We start from the raw sequence: 18,632 nt of genomic DNA on the forward strand, positions 1-18,632 counted from the left end.
CGCGAGAGCCGCCCTCCCGCCACCGGGGATTTCGGAGGGGGGAGGTCGGCAGGGCGCATGCGCGGGGCGGGAAAAGGACGGCGGCGCTGCCGTTACCGTCTGCTCGGCCTGAGGGTCTGTGCGGGGGTTACTGCCGCATGGACTGGCAGAGCACTCTAGGGTCACTTCTGCAGCATTTTCCCTTCACGGAAATGTCACTTGTATTTAGAAGTGGTAGGGCAGTCTTTTTAGCGGGGCCTGGTGGCGATAAGACAAGGGGAGGTGATTTTAAACTAAAGGAAGGGACATTCAAGCCAGAGATGAGGAAATTTTTTACAGTGAGGGTGATGAAACACTGTCCCAGGTTTCCCAGAGAGGTGGTAGATGCCCCATCCCTGGAGACATTCCAGGCCAGGCTGGACGGGGCTCTGAGCAACCTGATCTAGTTGAAGATGTCCCTGCTCAGTGCAGGGGGTTGGACTAGATAACTTTTGAAGATCCCTTCCAACCCAAAACACGCTATGATTCTGTGATAAAGGCATGGTCACTGTGAGTGAGAAATTAGCCACCGGTGGCTAGGAGGAACTGGGGCTGGCTCTGCATTGCAGAACTCGTTTCGGCAAACCCAAATGCAGCGCGTCTCCTGAGGGTGAGCGGGACGTGAAGTCGGCGAGGGTCGGATGCTCCATCACTCGGGCTTTCCCGAGGGCTCTGCGCTCCAGGTCGCACCAGCCGCCTTGTGAGCCTTTCACTTGCGCTTCTTTAGTGCGTGTTATTGAAGAGACACCATCGCAGCCTCTTGCTGAGACCAGCCTGCAGCAACAGGCCCGGCTGCCAGCAGGCTCTTCTGAGCCCACTGGCTTCCTCCTCCCTACCTGAACCTCTGCACGTGCACAGCTGGATAGACCGCCATTGGGGCATATTTGGTACAGGGGACACAAGCATGAAAATCAGGGGTGGAATAAGGAACCAGTTTTGTCCTAGTCCTATGTCAAACATTTGCTGAGCAGTTTAAAATGCTTTTGTCCCTCCATATGGTTTAACACGGCTACAAGGACAACAGCCTGGCCATGACCTTCTTTCTAGAAAGAAACTAACCAAATCAGTGAGAAGTATTATTATTGACCAATTCCTGTAACAGTCCCCACTTTGCTGCAGTTGTCCTGACCTTTGTCTTGCTTGATCTCATCAACAAATGTTGGACTGTATCCTCCCTGCCATGTTTTTATTCCTCTTCTCCATTAAAACATTTATACTGGCACAACAAAAGGAGTAGCCAATGAATCAGGAGGAGCGGTAGAAAGAAGGCCGCAGTAATGTCCTTTTTAAGTTAAAATATATTTAATGTATGAACATAATGTGAAAAATTGTGTACAAATATAGCAGTAGGTATAATTTCATAATCCTAAGAATAGTAAAATAATATTGATGTTCTTATAGTGTATTAAGAAACACTAGTATGCTTTTACGCAGGCAGGCTAAATCTTACCTCAGGGTTCAGATGCACAACTGCAAGGAAGTGATGGGCTCAGTGCACCTGTGGGCAGATGCTCAGCATGAACATCATCAGCTCAGAGGTACTCTGCTTCAGGGCCTTAACATACTAAATATTCAAAGGAAAGGCCTATAAAACTCCACTGGTGTTGCTGCATCTCCTCTGACATTGTGTGTATTCCCTACTTTAGATTAGCAGTAGTCTTTTTACTCTTTAGTTGACATAGCCAAATAATATTTTGAGCCATAATTTGTTGTCCTGTATGTTAACAAAAGGCCTACATAGTCAGTAGACACTACAATGGTATGTACAGTAGCAATTAATAGTTGGAATACTATGAATGGCATTTAAACAAAATTATTAGATATTAAGGCTTCAAGTGTTCTTAATACAATGTAACCGTGGTTACCACATAACTCCCATATATTTAAGTATTCCTTTGCTATCACTTCAATCACTGTTTCAGAGGGGAAGCTCCTGGCTTTACAGCATGATGGGAACATGCGTGTGTCACCTGTGCCCTCTGCAGTGTGAGGAGTGTGGCAGCCACCCATTTGAGCACCTCATCAAAGAAAAGAAAAGAAAAAAAAATATATATATATATTTTGCAGCAAGAAGGATTCCAGATCTCAACAGCTGCCTCATGACAAGCTGAGTACCATGAAACATGGGCTTTAATGACAGCACTGTCTGAAAGGTTTCCTGCTTCCCGGCTGCCCCATCCAAGCTCATTTCCGTTTTTACCACACCCTCAGCTGCCCTGTTTGTGGAGCAACATAGTGACCGTGTCAGGGAATAGATCCAGGTTAAAAATAGTCTTGTTTCTGTTTTGCCAAGAGTTTTAACCTGGGTCAGTTCACTGATCCATTCCCTTGGAGACATCAAGAACTGAGGGAAGAACCACATACCCTAAAGCCTCCAAGGCAATGAAAGTACAGCCTCTGTTGCTGTTGAACCAGAAATCTGTGGCTGGTTTTCAAAACAGGATACAAGGGCTGAGACAAATGTATAACATCTGCGCTGCCTCAGTTATAAAAGGCTTAAATGCCACAATTTTTTTTTTTTCTTTCCCTCATCATAGGCATAATTTCTATTTTCGTTTTACCAATTTACAGTAGCAAGGCTTGGTATTTGATTTCAGCTAGGGGATGTAGCGCTGCACAGGGAAAAAGCACAAAGGCCCTCTCTAAAAGTAGATTTAAACAATTTTTTAAAATAAGATTTAATGCTAGGAAGCTTAACAGCTTAATTTATATTCCTTGATTTTCATGTTGTTATTGTCACTTCCGACCCAGTTGTCCTTCCAGGTCACACTGCTATGAACTAGATGTATTCCACTTAAGTTCTCCCTTGCCCATAGGATTAGGTCATATTTGTAAAGTCATCTAAACATCTGTGTCCAGTCACACATTGGAGGAAGAATTACAATGCTGAACTGTGTGTCCTGTAGAGAAACTTCCCCAAGCAGGCATTCTCTCCCTGTCTTCTCAACCTCAATTGATGAGCCAATTTGTTAAGCAGGAATCGCGGTCAGGCGAAGGAATGGTGAGGGTGCAGTGGACCATTAGACAAGCCAACTACATGAGGTTCATGCTTCATGTGTCAGACTTGTCAGGTGTCCCATCATTTTGTCAGTCACCTCTGTTACCAGCAAATCACAGGATAAATTCCACAGGTCTGAGCTTTGTTTAAAGTAGTAGTTAAGGTTTTAAGTTTTTTCATTTTCAGCATATCTAGAGAAATAATTAATTAGATGAAGTGGGTTACATAAAACTCTTATTTATTATAAATACATTGTGGCTGTACTTTAACTCTAGGGTGTATGAGGCTAATGTGAATGCTGAGCTATCAGTAAAGAGTAAGACCTGCCTTTATGGTCATGCAAAAATCAGTCCAAGTGATTGTATACCAGAGGAGGCTATAAGCTCATGATTTACATCAGAAGTTACACAGAAGTACCTCTGAAAAGCAACAGGAAGATGATGTACCTGATCTTTATCCTTAACAGGAAGGAGGTCATCTGATAACTTTCTACTACAACATAGTTTTTTTAAGTGCACCATAGCTTCTTACTCGCAGTTCTTAACCTGGTAGAGTTTCACAATCGAATATGATGTAGGACAGATTTCAAAAACTGCTGAAACTGACATTAAGTCTAATTTATAATGGTTTGCACTTCCTGTTAGTTGGATGTTTGTTTAAATAGACATTTCAGGGCCTTGGTTAAGAGTATCCAACAGACTTTTGTGTGATACCAATAAAGATTTGATATAGCCGTAAATTAAAAAGAGGATAGAGGAGTGCAGATAAAGAAATTGTAAGGGTACCAAGCTGATTGATGGAAAAAAGACAGTAGGATAGTTGGGGTAATTTGAGGGATTTCCTATTGACTTAAAGTCCTGCTTAAAAATCAGGATTTAATGTGCAGTTAAATGTCCACTGAAGGCTGTCACAGGCTGAAACAGAATGCATATTGCCAGTCTTCTAATTGCACTGTTAGCATCAGCTACTGCAAAGATCATTGTACAGTTCCGATGCACCTAAAGGGTTATTTTTACTACAGAGCAGAATATTGTATAAAATTCTGACTGTGTGTAATTTTTCCATACAGATCTTGGAGGACAGGGTGGGCCAGCAGTCACCCTTCAGGTATGCACATTGCTGAAGCCTTACAGACTTATAAAGTTTTCTTTATAAAATGACAAAACAACCCACAAACATATATAACATGATGCATAAAGAAAGACATAGAAAGCAGATACTGGGCTTAATTGACACCTTAAGGGATGCAGCCAGCTCATAAAGAAAAGTGAAAACAAGAACTGGGTGTGAGACTTCAAAAATACCCCTATTTTAAAAACAAAGAACAAGCAAGAGATGTGTTGTCTTTACATAGTTTGATACAGATTAAATAGCACAGATAGAAAGTAAAAAACTATGAGGTCTCATGGTAGCCAAGGCAGCCCTCAACCTTTACTGCTTCAACCAGACCCTCCATGTTAGTGAGGATGAGGTCCAGCAATGCACCTCTCCTAGTCAGCTCATCCACCATTTGCTTCAGAAAGTTATCGTCAAGGCACTGGAGGAACCTCCTGGACTGTGGCTGGCTGAGTAGTCCTTCCAGCAAACATCAGGGAAGTTAAAATCCCCCACTGCAACCAGGGCCTGTGACTGTGAGGCTGCTCTCAGCTGCCTGTAGAAGGTCTCATCAATTTCCTCACCCTGATCTGGTGGCCTGTAATAGACACCCACAACAATATCACCCCTGCCAGCCTGCCCCTTAATTCTCACCCACAGTCTCTCAACTCGCTCCTCATCCATGCCTGGACAGTACTCAATACATTGTAGTTGCTCTCTCACGTAAAGAGCAACTCCACCACCTTGCCTGGCTGGCCTGTCTTTCCTGAGAAGGATTTAGTCATCCAAGACCACATTCCAGTCATGTGTGCTGTCCCACCATGTCTCTGTAATTGCCACCACATCATATTCTCCTGACTGAACACAGGTTTCTAAGTCCTGCTTATTGCCCATGCTGCACACATTGTTGTACAGGCATTTCAGGGAATGAGCTGAGCACACTGATTTCACCCTATGGGTATGGGAGGCCTCCTGTTCTTCATCAATTCTAGCGTGCTGCCCCACTGATGCAAGCCCAGCTACAACCCCATTCCCCTTCGAATTTAGTTTAAAGCTCTCCAAATGAGCCCTGCTAATTCCTGTCCCAGCATCCTTTTGCCCCTGTGAGATAAACCTTTCCCATGTATCACTGTCTGGACTGGTGTCTTATAAAACCAGCCATTATCAAAGAACCCAAAGCCCTGCCTGTTGCACCAGTCTTGTAGCCAATCATTTATGGACTGATTTCTTCTATTCCATCCCACGTCAGCACCCGAAAACGGAAGGGGGGAAGAGGAAATAACTTGCGCCCCAGACTCTTTCACCAACCATCCCAAGGCCTTGAAATCTTTCTTCATTCCCCTCAGACTAGGAGATGCAGCTTCCTCCCCACCTGTCTGGAAGATCAGCAGTGGCTAGTAGTCTGTTGGGTACACCAGGTTGGGGAGTGCCCTGGTGATACCCCTGACCCGGGCTCCAAGTAGACTACATACTTCCCTATGATGAGGGTCAATTCTGCATATCAGGCGCTCTGTCTGTCTCAGAAGGGAATTGCCTACTACAGTTACCCTTCTTTCTTTCTTATCGGGGGAAATCTTAAGTTATGAAGTCAACCACCCCTTCCTATGTGAACTTGGAGGCGGGCCTTGCACCACATTCTCACCTACCTCTCCTTCAAGATCCAGGGCCTCAAACCTATTACGGAGGGCCACCTGGAGAAGCAAAGCAGGCAGACAGGGGGGTTGCCCATGATGCCGAACTGGAACTCGCTTCCAACCCTCCTCACCTTTTTGGTTATCTGCCTCTGCCTGACAGCCACAGGACAGGGGCCATCTCAGGTCTCCCCCCTATACCTGACAGGGTGGGGGGTCTATCACCTTTTGGGGTTGTCTCCCTGGGGCCTTTTTGACTGGCAGGCAAGGGAGTTACTCCACCCATCAGTCTCCATCTCACACTCCATGATGGTTCTCAGTCTCTCGACTTCCTCCTTAGGTTTTCATAAGTAACATTGCCACACAGTGATGTAAGATCAGTTTGAGACCTGATCTCCTTCATTAGCCGCTGGACCCTCTACTCCAGTGCTAAGTAGAGGGGAAAGATCACCTCCCTCAAAATGCTGGCAACACCACTCCTAATGCAGCCCAGGATAGCATTTGCCTTCTTTGTGGCAAGAGCACGCTGGTGGCTCATGTTCAACTTGGTGTCCACCAAGACCCCCAGGAACTTTTCTGCCAAACTGCTTTCCAGCGGGGTGACCCCCAGCATGTACTGGTGCTCAGAGCTATTGCTTCCCACATGCAGGACTTTGCACTTCTCCTTGTTGAACTTGATGAGGTTCATGTTGGCTCATTTCTCCAGCTGGCTGAGGTCCTTCTGGATGGCAGCACAACTCTCTGGTCTATCAGCCACTCCTCCCAGTTTTGTGTCATCAGCAAACTTGCTGAAGGTGCAGTGCCCCATCATCTAGGTCATTAATGAAGATGTTGAACAGGACTGGACGCAGTATTGACCCCTAGGATAGAGCGCTATTTACTGGCCAATCAACTACACTTTGTGCTGCTGATCACTACCCTCTGGGCTCAGATGTTCGTCCAGTTTTCAATCTACCTCACTGTCTACTCTGCCAGCCCAGGAGCATCAGGAGCCAGAGACTTTGATTTGATTTTGCTGTTTACTGACCTGTGGTTTCTTTTATATACACTATTTCTCACAGCCTCTCTGATATCTTTGAAGACAAGGAAGCCTTAATGATTCATCATTGCCTGGAGATGGTAGGCAGAAACAAAAAAATTGGCCTTAAGTCCAGATAGCTCGGTTCCCTTTCACCATAAATTTTCCATTCCATTGCAGAGTTTAAACTTCCAAATCTCTATAGTTCTTGAAATACTGATAGAAGAATATGGCAACTTTTATGAAGAGACAGATAATTAGGTTCTAGGGGAAATAAATGTTTTCATGAATAAAGGTCAAGCTAAGCAATTAGTTTTAAATAAAATAAAACTTCCCCCAGGAGGTTCTCTAAGTAAAATTTTGAAATTTGCTTTCAAATGGCACTCTTTTTCATTTAGAAAATTAGCTTGTCACCATTTAATTGCAGGGCTACAATAAACCGTGGCAGATACTCTCTGTCAACCTCCCCCCTCCAAGCCCTCTCCACCAAGGAAAAGCAATAGGAGGAAGAGAGAGAGGGACTTGCAGGTTGAAAACAACAACAAAAAAAAGTTAAAAGTGCTTTACTAATGCAACAAAAAAATAGAGAAAATAATACACAATATACAAAACCAATCTTGAACTTCCCCACACAGCTCAGCATTGCTCAACAGCAGAGCCGGCTCCGGCAGCTGCAGGGCAGGCACCCGGGAGTTCTGGGCTGGACTCCGCAGCAAACCTGAACTGGATCAGGATGAACTGGAACCAGGCCTCAGACCACAGGGACGACAGGCAGGGTTGTCTTCAGATGCCGGCCATATTGAAGAGAGCGAGACCTCCGTGATCTCTCACTTTTATACGGTGTTATGACGCAGATGGGGTGGAATACTTAGCTGGTTGGTTTTAGTCACTGGTTCTGTTCGCCCCTCCTTGCAAATACGCCCCTCTCACAGGATGTGCATTCTTACCAGCCACCTTGCATTCCATCGCTCCTGTCTGCAAAAACATGTAGCCAACTTCAGAAAAGTGCAGTTACTTAGAAGAACTTAGCTGAAAAGAAAATTCACTAAAAGAGAAACTGGACTTGTTTGTAACAAAACCAGGACAAGCTCCACCGTGGTTCTCTTCCTCAGCTACAGGCAAATAGCTGCTCTACCACAATCTCTCTGATGGACTGCAGGTAAATAGTTGCTCCACACCATAGTCCTTCCCATGGCCCGCAGGGGAATGTTTGCTCCAGCCCCTGGAGCTCCTGTGACAGCACAGAGGACGGGTCACAATGGGCAGGGCAGTCACCAGGGGCACCAGCAGCAGGGTGGCTGCAGTGCAACCTGGGCCAGCGGTGGGTGCACACACGGCGGGCCGGGCTGGACAAGGGCTGGGGCAGAAATGCCAAACCCTGGGTAGGGGGGTCTCAGGCTGGAGTGAGGGTCCAGCCACTTGGGGGAGAACCTTGGGCTGAGTACTGTGACAGAGCGGGGACGGGTGCATCCTAGCGCCATCTGTCCCATCTCCTTTCGTGTCGCCAGGTCCCAGAGGCTCCCGTGTCGCGTCCCCCACCACGAGCTCCCTCTTTCCCAGCCCCACTGAGACCCCTTCTCTTCCCTGTCCTACAGACCATGGCTCTCGTTGTGTTCCTCATCCTGGCTGTGCTGGACTTTGTCCACAACACCCTGCAGATGATTGACAGGCTGCACTGTGTCGTGCAGCAGCTCACACAGCAGCTGAGCTGCAAGATGACTCAGCTGCTGCAAGATTTGGTGGAGACCCTGGAGCAGAATGGGGTGGCCAGAGAAGTCCTGCTCTCTGTTGCCTCCCACCAGTCGTGCTTCTGGGTGTCTGCTTTCGGGGCAGGAGCCCTGCTCCTGCTCCTGTGGCTCTGCTGGAGGACCAGGAAAAGGAGCCACAAGCCAGAAAGCAGCTGCCAGCAAGGCAGCCCTGAACGTCAAGAAGAGGATGAAGAGGCAGAAGAAGATGACGACGATGATGATGACTATGGCGGCGTTGGGGATCTGGCTGGATGTGTGGCTGACCACATCTGGTTGCCAGCACCGTACATGGCTGACAAGTGCAGGCTGGTGGAGGACCTGGTAGAGGAGCTTCTTAGCAGCTGCCGAAGACTTTCCGAGAAGACCTTCAAGCCACGGCTGCAGCCGGCCATCATGACGGGCTATGTCTACGAAGGGTGGAGTGCCCGGGAGGACAATGTCCTCTACCAACTGCTGGTGCCCCTGCAGCCTCCCCCCGGCCATGCCTTCTTATTGGAGACGGACACTGCGAAGGACGTGCTGAGCAGCGAATCCTGCCTCCGTGTGCAGCTCCAGTGCATGTGCAAGAGGGAGCAGCTGATGAGGGACAGGTTGTGCTTCCTCCACCACAGCGAGGATGAGCTGAGAAGTCAAGGCCCCAGCCTCCTCAACACCCTGTGCACCAACTCATACTTGGACATCGAGAAAACCACCTGCTGGTTCCAGATGTTGCTGAAAGATGCCTGGAAGCTGATACCTCTGTCACACCACTGCCAGCTGACGCTGCTGCCCACCACACGCACCTGCAAGCTCAGCGTACGGAAAGGGCAGGAAAACCTGTCCATTCAGATTACTTTTGGGGTGCCGCTAGATGACTCCGAGTCCTTCCTCAGCCTCGACTAGGATACCGTGTGGACTTCTGTGGACTTCTAGTGCCTACCTGAAGAAACTTGATTAAGGAATTTTGAAAGCTAGATGCTCCACTATTTCATAGATTAAAGAGTTTTACAAATAAAACTTATATGGCCAGATCCCTTTATAAACAAGAGAAATCCGCATTTAAATCTGAGAAGATTTAGACGGTCTTGAAAGCCCAGATACAAGGCTTTTTTTCTGTAGGGAGGCAACTAGGAAAGCTAAGGCCTCCTTAGAATTAAACCTCGTGAGAGGGGTCAAGGACAACAGAAAGAGCTTCTTCAAATACATGGCAGATACAACTAACACTAGAGACGATGTAGGCCCACTGATGAACGAGGTGGGTGCCCTGGTGACAGAAGATATAGAGAAGGCAGAGTTACTGAATGCCTTCTTTCTCTCTGTCTGCTCTGCCAGAAGCTGTCCTGAGGAGCCCCGTACCGCTGAGGCCCCAGAGGAAGGCAGGACAATGGAGGAGTTTGCCTCGGTTGATGAGAACTGGGTTAGGGAGCAATTAGGCAATCTGGACATCCATAAATCCATGGGTCCAGAAGGGATGCACCCACGGGTGCTGAGGGAGCTGGCTGAGGTCCTTGCTGGACCACTCTCCATCATCTTTGCCAAGTCTTGGGACATGGGAGAGGTGCCGGAGGACTGGAGGAAAGCAAATGTCGCTCCAGTCTTCAAAAAGCACAGGAAGGAGGACCTGGGTAACTATAGACCGGTCAGCCTCACCTCCATCCCTTGGAAAGTGATGGAACAACTTATCCTTGGTGCCATCTCAAGGCATATCAAGGATGTGCCAAGGTCATTAGGGGCAGTCAACATGGCTTCACCAAGGGGAAGTCATGTTTCACCAACCTCATCGCCTTTTATGAGGACAGAACCAGCTGGATAGATGATGGCAGAGCGGTGGATGTGGTCTACCTTGACTTCATGAAAGCATTTGACACAGTCTCTCACAGCATCCTCACAGCTAAACTGAGGAAGTGTGGTCTGGGTGATCGGGTAGTGAGGTGGACTGTGAACTGGCAGAAGGAAAGAAGCCAGAGAGTTGTGGTGAATGGAACAGAGTCCAGCTGGAGGCCTGTATCTAGTGGATGATTAAGGGAGTGGAGCATTTCCCGTATGAGGAAAGGCTGAGGGAGCCTCTTTTTAGCTTGGAGGAGACTCAGGGTTGACCTCATTAATATTTATAAATATGTAAAGGATGAGTGTCAGGAGGTAAAAGCCAGGATGTTCTCGGTGACAACCAATGACAGGACAAGGGGCAACGGGTACAAACTGGAACATAAGAGGTTCCACTTAAATATGAGAAGAAACTTCTTCATAGTGAGGGTGCCAGAGCACTGGAACAGGCTGCCCAGGGAGGTTGTGGAGTCTCCTACTCTGGAAACATTGGAACGCGCCTGGACACCTTCCTGTGTAACCTCATCTAGGTGTTCCTGCTCCAGCAGGGGGATTGAACTAGATGATCTTTTGAGATCCCTTCCAATGCATAACATTCTGTGATTCTGTGGTTCAGAATGCCCTGATATGTTAAAAATATTACTCAGTACAAAAGAAATTTGTTCTTCAATAAGAGAAATCAAAGTATATTGCTATATGCTCATATATGCTCTATACTTAGCCTATGGAAAGGGCAGGAAAACCTGCCCATTCAGATGACTTTTGGGGTGCCGCCAGATGACTCCGAGTCCTTCCTCAGCCTCGACTAGGACACCGTGTGGACTTCTGCATTTCCTTGCCCTTTTACCCCATAGAGTGCATTGCGGGCCCTCTTAAGCCACACCACTGTGGGAACAGCGGGATGTGTGGTCCCAGCTAAAGGGTCTTGGACAGGTTATACAGAAGTATGTTATTTATGAGCGTAAGCATTGATAGCCCAGGCCAGTGAGAATGACATCTCAGGCTGGAAAACTGCCCCCATATGTATGATATGTGAGTGTTGGGCCTGGGCGTGTGAATGAATGGGTCGAACACTGCCCTTCCTGAAAATAAACTGTTGTTACAATAAACGCTGTGTGTGACTATCCTGTCCTTTTTGGCTGAAAGTGACAAGAGACAAAGACCATACTCTTGTATCAACTGTTTAGACAATTTAATAGAACCATTTCATAGAATCATTTTGATTGAAAGAGACCCTTAAGATCATCAACTCCAACCATAACCTAACTCTGGCACTAAACCATGTCCCTAAGAACCTCGTCTAAACGTCCTTTAAACACCTCCAGGGATGGTGACTCCACCACTTCCCTGGGCAGCCTGTTCCAATGACTGATAACCCTTTCTGTGGAGAAACTTTTCCCTATATCCAATTGAAACCTCCCCTGGTGCAACTTGAGGCCATTTCCTCTTGTCCTATCACTTGTTAATTGGAAGAAGAAACCAACACCCTCCATGCTACAACCTCCTTTCAGAGAGTTGTAGAGAGAAATCCAGAAAAATCCAGATACTCACCAGCGTTACCTTCTTCATGGCTAGCACTGCGGAATTAATATGCAGTTAGGGTGATGAGTATCACACTTCTAATTCTGGAAAAGTTATGAGTGGCAGGTGTTGCGCTCTGTGAGCACGGCTTTTATCCAAACTAGTAAGCCCTACGAGTATCTAAGCTGCTGTGCAGAGCCCTCTGCCTTAGTCCAGATGGGCACAGTCCATAAGTGGAAGGGCATCAGCAAATCACGCATGTTGGCTCTGTGAAGAACAACTTCAGTACTGTATTACTGGTCTCCTTAAAGTGCTATGCTCTTTATTGCAGCTGGAGTGTGGTCTAGACACATCCGTGTAAGCTAGGTGTAGAAATCTATTTGAACATGACAGGCTCAGGTTATTCTCAGGGGTTCAGAGTAATGAGAAAGTGTTTATGTTGTCTCTGGACTTTGATCCCAACAGCAATGTAGACACATTCATGCTGTCTGGTACCCAAGCTAGTAAGGCAGGCATGAAACCAGCTCGCACGTCTCTGCACCCGCAGCACTCTTCTGTAGAAGACCAGTAGAAAGTGGCAAGCAGAACATATTGCTTCCAGCCACTCCTGGTGGCCTGCTTAGCCACTCTATACAGAGCTCAGGGTATGCCTTGGGAAATGCTTTTCTCTTTACCTGCTTTGCATCCATGGAGCTTGCTTTGCTTTGGTCTTCTTTCTTCTGCTGCTTCCTGTTGAGTTGGTTTGCTATTGCTGTTGTTCTCCCTGCTTTATAAGTAGATCTCTCATGTTTTTACATGTTTTGCGTTTTGCAGCTGCTGTTATGAAACTGCAGCAGCTCTTCACTCATATCTGAAACATCGAGTGTTTTTATCTTTTACTGCTGGACTACTGGAACAGTGCCCATTGGCCCTCTCCACTTCAGTGAGCTTCCAGTTCCATGCTAGTATCATGACTGTGTTTGCCAGCCAACGGGGCACGTACATTTGCCTGTACTTGTTTTCCAGATACGTCTTTTTGCAGCACAACCTGCGAGAGTTTCATGGCATTTTATGTACCTGTAAATACAGCTCTGTGAACCAACAGAGGTTGGTTCTGTGGTTCTGTGCTGCATAGTCACACAGCAAAATTTGACTAAATCAGTCACCATTTTGATTAGACTCAGAACCAGTCCAAACATGCCCAAGATTTTAAACGAACCATCACTGTTATTCTGCATTAAAATTGCCACGTCGGCACTAGATGTCATCTCTTCTATGACTAGATGTCATCCCTTCTATACCATCCTTCCCTTTATACCATCTCTTCTAGAGAGGTATAAAGAGATCTTTTCCAAACATCATCCAATGGAAACTTCTGAGGGCCATTCGAGTCAATGAGAGCCTGGCAGCATTTTCTACTGTGACGCATGCCCTGGGATGCTGTGCTGCGGTTCCAGCAGTGAAAGTAAAACTTGTGGTGATACGGAAAAAGCCTAGTGAACATGGAGTAGTGCTAGAAGATAGGAAGAGGTCTACAGCTAGAGGTGGATAGCAGTTACAATGGGTACAAAATCACAGAATGGCTCAGGTTGGAAGGTATCCCTGGAGGTCATCTGGTCCAGCCTCCTCGAACAAGCAGGGCCACCTAGGGACGGTTGCCATGGACTGTGTTCAGACAGCTTTTGAATATCTCCAAGATGGATGCTCCACAGCTTCTCTGGGCAACCTGTGCCAGTGATGAAAAGAGCCTGGCTCTATCTTCTTTGCACCCTCCTTTCATGTATTTATGCACATGGATAAGATCCCCTTGAGCCTTCTCTTCTGAGGTTTGAACAGTCCCAGCTCTCTCAACCATATCTTATTAGACAGGTGCTCTACTCCCTTAATAATTTTTGCAGCCCTTTGCTGGACAATCTCCAGTATGTTCTTGTCTCTCTTGTACTAGGGAGCCCAGTACTGGACCCAGCACCCCAGGCATGGCCTCACCAGTGCTGAGTAGAGGGGAAAGATCACCTCCCTCAAAATGCTGGCAACACCACTCCTAATGCAGCCCAGGATAGCATTTGCCTTCTTTGTGGCAAGAGCATGTTGGTGGCTCATGTTCAACTTGGTGTCCACCAAGACCCCCAGGAACTTTTCTGCCAAACTGCTTTCCAGCGGGGTGACCCCCAGCATGTACTGGTGCTCAGAGCTATTGCTTCCCACATGTAGGACTTTGCACTTCTCCTTGTTGAACTTGATGAGGTTCATGTTGGCCCATTTCTCCAGCTGGCTGAGGTCCTTCTGGATGGCAGCACAACTCTCTGGTCTATCAGCCACTCCTCCCAGTTTTGTGTCATCGGCAAACTTGCTGAAGGTGCAGTGCCCCATCATCTAGATCATTAATGAAGATGCTGAACAGGACTGGACGCAGTATTGACCCCTAGGATATAGCACGAGTTACTGGCCAACCAACTAGACTTTGTGCTGTTGATCACCACCCTCTGCGCCCAGCTGTTCGTCCAGTTTTCAGTCTACCTCACTGTCTGCTCATCCAGCCCATACTTCAACAGCTTCTCTGTGAGGATCTTACGGGAGGTGGTCTCAAAACCTTACCGAAGTCCAGGTAGACAATATCCACTGCTCTCCATGGTCTACCATGCTAGTACCTACCTGAAGAAACTTGACCAAGGGATTTTGAAAGCTAGATGCTCCACTATTTCATACTATTTCACACTCCATGATGGTCCTCAGTCTCTCGACCTCCTCCTTAAGCTGTCATAAGTAACATTGCCGCATGGTTATGTAAGTTCAGTTGGAGGCCTGATCTCCTTTACTAGCATCAGGGGTCAGAGACTTCGATTGGACAGCATGTTGTCCTTTTGCTATTTACTGATATGTGGTTTCTTTTATACACACTATTTCTCACAGCCTCTCTGATATCTTTGAAGAGATGGAGGCCTTAATGATTTATCATTGCCTAGAGATGGTAGGCAGAAACAAAAAAATTGGCCTTAAGTCCAGATAGCTCGGTTCCCTTTCACCATAAATTTTCCATTCCATTGCAGAGTTTAAACTTCCAAATCTCTATAGTTCTTGAAATACTGATATAAGAATATGGCAACTTTTATGAAGAGACAGATAATTAGGTTCTAGGGGAAATAAATGTTTTCATGAATAAAGGTCAAGCTAAGCAATTAGTTTTAAATAAAATAAAACTTCCCCCAGAAAGTTCTCTAAGTAAAATTTTGAAATTTGCTTTCAAATGGCACTCTTTTTCATTTAGAAAATTAGCTTGTCACCATTTAATTGCAGGGCTACAATAAACTGTGGCAGATACTCCCTGTCAACCTCCCCCCTCCAAGCCCTCCCCACCAAGGAAAGGCAATAGGGGGAAAAGAGAGAGGGACTTGCAGGTTGAGAACAACAACAACAAAAAAGTTAAAAGTGCTTTACTAATGCAACAAAAAAATAGAGAAAATAATACAAAATATACAAAACCAATCTTGAACTTCCCCACACAGCTCAGCATTGCTCAACAGCAGAGCCGGCTCCGGCAGCTGCAGGGCAGGCACCCGGGAGTTCTGGGCTGGACTCCGCAGCAAACCTGAACTGGATCAGGATGAACTGGAACCAGGCCTCAGACCACAAGGACGACAGGCAGGGTTGTCTTCAGATGCCGGCCATATTGAAGAGAGCGAGACCTCCGTGATCTCTCACTTTTATACGGTGTTATGACGCAGATGGGATAGAATACTTAGCTGGTGAGTTTTAGTCACTGGTTCTGTTTGCCCCTCCTTGCAAATACGCCCCTCTCACAGGAAGTGCAATCTTATCAGCCACCTTGCATTCCATCGCTCCTGTCTGCAAAAACATGTAGCCAACTTCAGAAAAGTGCAGTTACTTAGAAGAACTTAGCTGAAAAGAAAATTCACTAAAAGAGAAACTGGACTTGTTTGTAACAAAACCAGGACAAGCTCCACCGTGGTTCTCTTCCTCAGCTACAGGCAAATAGCTGCTCTACCACAGTCTCTCGGATGGACTGCAGGTAAATAGCTGCTCCACACCACGGTCCTTCCCATGGCCCGCAGGGGAATGTTTGCTCCAGCCCCTGGAGCTCCTGTGACAGCACAGAGGACGGGTCACAATGGGCAGGGCAGTCACCAGGGGCACCAGCAGCAGGGTGGCTGCAGTGCAACCTGGGCCAGCGGTGGGTGCACACACGGGGGGCCGGGCTGGACAAGGGCTGGGGCAGAAATGCCAAACCCTGGGTAGGGGGGGTCTCAGGCTGGAGTGAGGGTCCAGCCACTTGGGGGAGAACCTTGGGCTGAGTACTGTGACAGAGCGGGGACGGGTGCATCCCAGCGCCATCTGTCCCATCTCCTTTCGTGTCGCCGGGTCCCAGAGGCTCCCGTGTCGCGTCCCCCACCACGAGCTCCCTCCTTCCCAGCCCCACTGAGACCCCTTCTCTTCCCTGTCCTACAGACCATGGCTCTCGTTGTGTTCCTCATCCTGGCTGTGCTGGACTTTGTCCACAACACCCTGCAGATGATTGACAAGCTGCACTGTGTCGTGCAGCAGCTCACACAGCAGCTGAGCCGCAAGATGACTCAGCTGCTGCAAGATTTGGTGGAGACCCTGGAGCAGAATGGGGTGGCCAGAGAAGTCCTGCTCTCTGTTGCCTCCCACCAGTCGTGCTTCTGGGTGTCTGCTTTCGGGGCAGGAGCCCTGCTCCTGCTCCTGTGGCTCTGCTGGAGGACCAGGAAAAGGAGCCACACGCCAGAAAGCAGCTGCCAGCAAGGCAGCCCTGAACGTCAAGAAGAAGATGAAGAGGCAGAGGAAGATGACGACGATGATGATGACTATGGCGGCGTTGGGGATCTGGCTGGATGTGTGGCTGATCACATCTGGTTGCCAGCACCGTACATGGCTGACAAGTGCAGGCTGGTGGAGGACCTGGTAGAGGAGCTTCTTAGCAGCTGCCGAAGACTTTCCGAGAAGACCTTCAAGCCACGGCTGCAGCCGGCCATCATGACGGGCTATGTCTACGAAGGGTGGAGTGCCCGGGAGGACAATGTCCTCTACCAACTGCTGGTGCCCCTGCAGCCTCCCCCCGGCCATGCCTTCTTATTGGAGACGGACACTGCGAAGGACGTGCTGAGCAGCGAATCCTGCCTCCGTGTGCAGCTCCAGTGCATGTGCAAGAGGGAGCAGCTGATGAGGGACAGGTTGTGCTTCCTCCACCACAGCGAGGATGAGCTGAGAAGTCAAGGCCCCAGCCTCCTCAACACCCTGTGCACCAACTCATACTTGGACATCGAGAAAACCACCTGCTGGTTCCAGATGTTGCTGAAAGATGCCTGGAAGCTGATACCTCTGTCACACCACTGCCAGCTGACGCTGCTGCCCACCACACGCACCTGCAAGCTCAGCGTACGGAAAGGGCAGGAAAACCTGTCCATTCAGATTACTTTTGGGGTGCCGCTAGATGACTCCGAGTCCTTCCTCAGCCTCGACTAGGACACCGTGTGGACTTCTGTGGACTTCTAGTGCCTACCTGAAGAAACTTGATCAAGGGATTTTGAAAGCTAGATGCTCCACTATTTCATAGATTAAAGAGTTTTACAAATAAAGCTTATATGGCCAGATCCCTTTATAAACAAGAGAAATCCGCATTTAAATCTGAGAAGATTTAGACAGTCTTGAAAGCCCAGATACAAGGGATTTTTTCTGTATAAGGGAAGAAAGCTGTTATGACATGCTTTTTTCTCTCTAGATAAAGTGACTGCACGTCAGTGCTGCTGACAAAACCAAGCAACCGCATCATTACACAAGTTGTAACATTTATGCACTCAGGAACAGAATGACAACACACTCCCAGAAAGATCTCTCAAGGTTAGAAACTTAAGCCAGTGCATTTACAATGAAAAGAAAATTCAAGACAGTTCTAGAAGAGCAAAGTATTTTATTTGGAATGGGTACAATGAAATAAAAAAGCACCTCATTTTCTATCAAAAAGAAAAGCAGCATATGGTAAAACTGTCTAAGAAAGTGGCAGGAACAGAATACCAAGCAGAATCACAACCCTGGACTTGAGTAGGGCCAACTTTGGCCTTTTCAAACAATTGCTAGGGGAAATCCCATGGGAAAAGGTACTTGAAGGTAAAGGGGCCCAAGATAGTTGGTTAGCATTCAGGGACTGCTTCGTCCAAGCTCATGATCAGAGCATCTTGACACATAGGAAGTCAAGGAAGGGAGCCTGGAGACCTGCTTGGCTAAACAGGGAACTGCTGCGCAAACTCAATTGGAAGAGTTTACGGAGCATGGAAGGAGGGGCTGGCCACTTGGGAAGAATATAAGGCTGTTGTTTGAGGGTGTAGGGAGGCCACTAGGAAAGCTAAGGCCTCCTTAGAATTAAACCTCGTGAGAGGGGTCAAGGACAACAGAAAGAGCTTCTTCAAATACATGGCAGATACAACTAACACTAGAGGCGATGTAGGCCCACTGATGAATGAGGTGGGTGTCCTGGTAACAGAAGATACAGAGAAGGCAGAGTTACTGAATGCCTTCTTTCTCTCTGTCTGCTCTGCCAGAAGCTGTCCTGAGGAGGCCTGTACCGCTGAGGCCCCAGAGGAAGGCAGGACAATGGAGGAGTTTGCCTCGGTTGATGAGAACTGGGTTAGGGAGCAATTAGGCAATCTGGACATCCATAAATCCATGGGTCCAGAAGGGATGCACCCACGGGTGCTGAGGGAGCTGGCTGAGGTCCTTGCTGGACCACTCTCCATCATCTTTGCCAAGTCTTGGGACATGGGAGAGGTGCCGGAGGACTGGAGGAAAGC

At 47.6% G+C, this 18,632-nt stretch overlaps 2 protein-coding genes across 2 annotated transcripts; both read left to right on the forward strand.

Annotated features, from left to right (window-relative positions):
• Positions 1-8,358: 8,358 nt before the first annotated feature.
• On the forward strand, positions 8,359-9,390 carry LOC308044716 (inositol 1,4,5-trisphosphate receptor-interacting protein-like 1; the record flags this gene model as incomplete). The annotated part of the gene is made up of 1 exon (XM_080351584.1): positions 8,359-9,390. One exon carries the CDS (start codon positions 8,359-8,361, stop codon positions 9,388-9,390), a length of 1,032 nt encoding a protein of 343 aa, XP_080207710.1.
• A 6,888-nt stretch (positions 9,391-16,278) lies between these two features.
• LOC308044814 (inositol 1,4,5-trisphosphate receptor-interacting protein-like 1) lies at positions 16,279-17,310 on the forward strand (the record flags this gene model as incomplete). Its single annotated transcript, XM_080351690.1, has 1 exon — positions 16,279-17,310. The coding sequence occupies one exon, from the start codon at positions 16,279-16,281 to the stop codon at positions 17,308-17,310; it is 1,032 nt and encodes a 343-aa protein (XP_080207816.1).
• Positions 17,311-18,632: the final 1,322 nt, after the last annotated feature.

Source organism: Nesoenas mayeri, assembly GCF_963082525.1.
Source record: "Nesoenas mayeri genome assembly, chromosome: 1".
NCBI lineage: Eukaryota > Metazoa > Chordata > Aves > Columbiformes > Columbidae > Nesoenas > Nesoenas mayeri.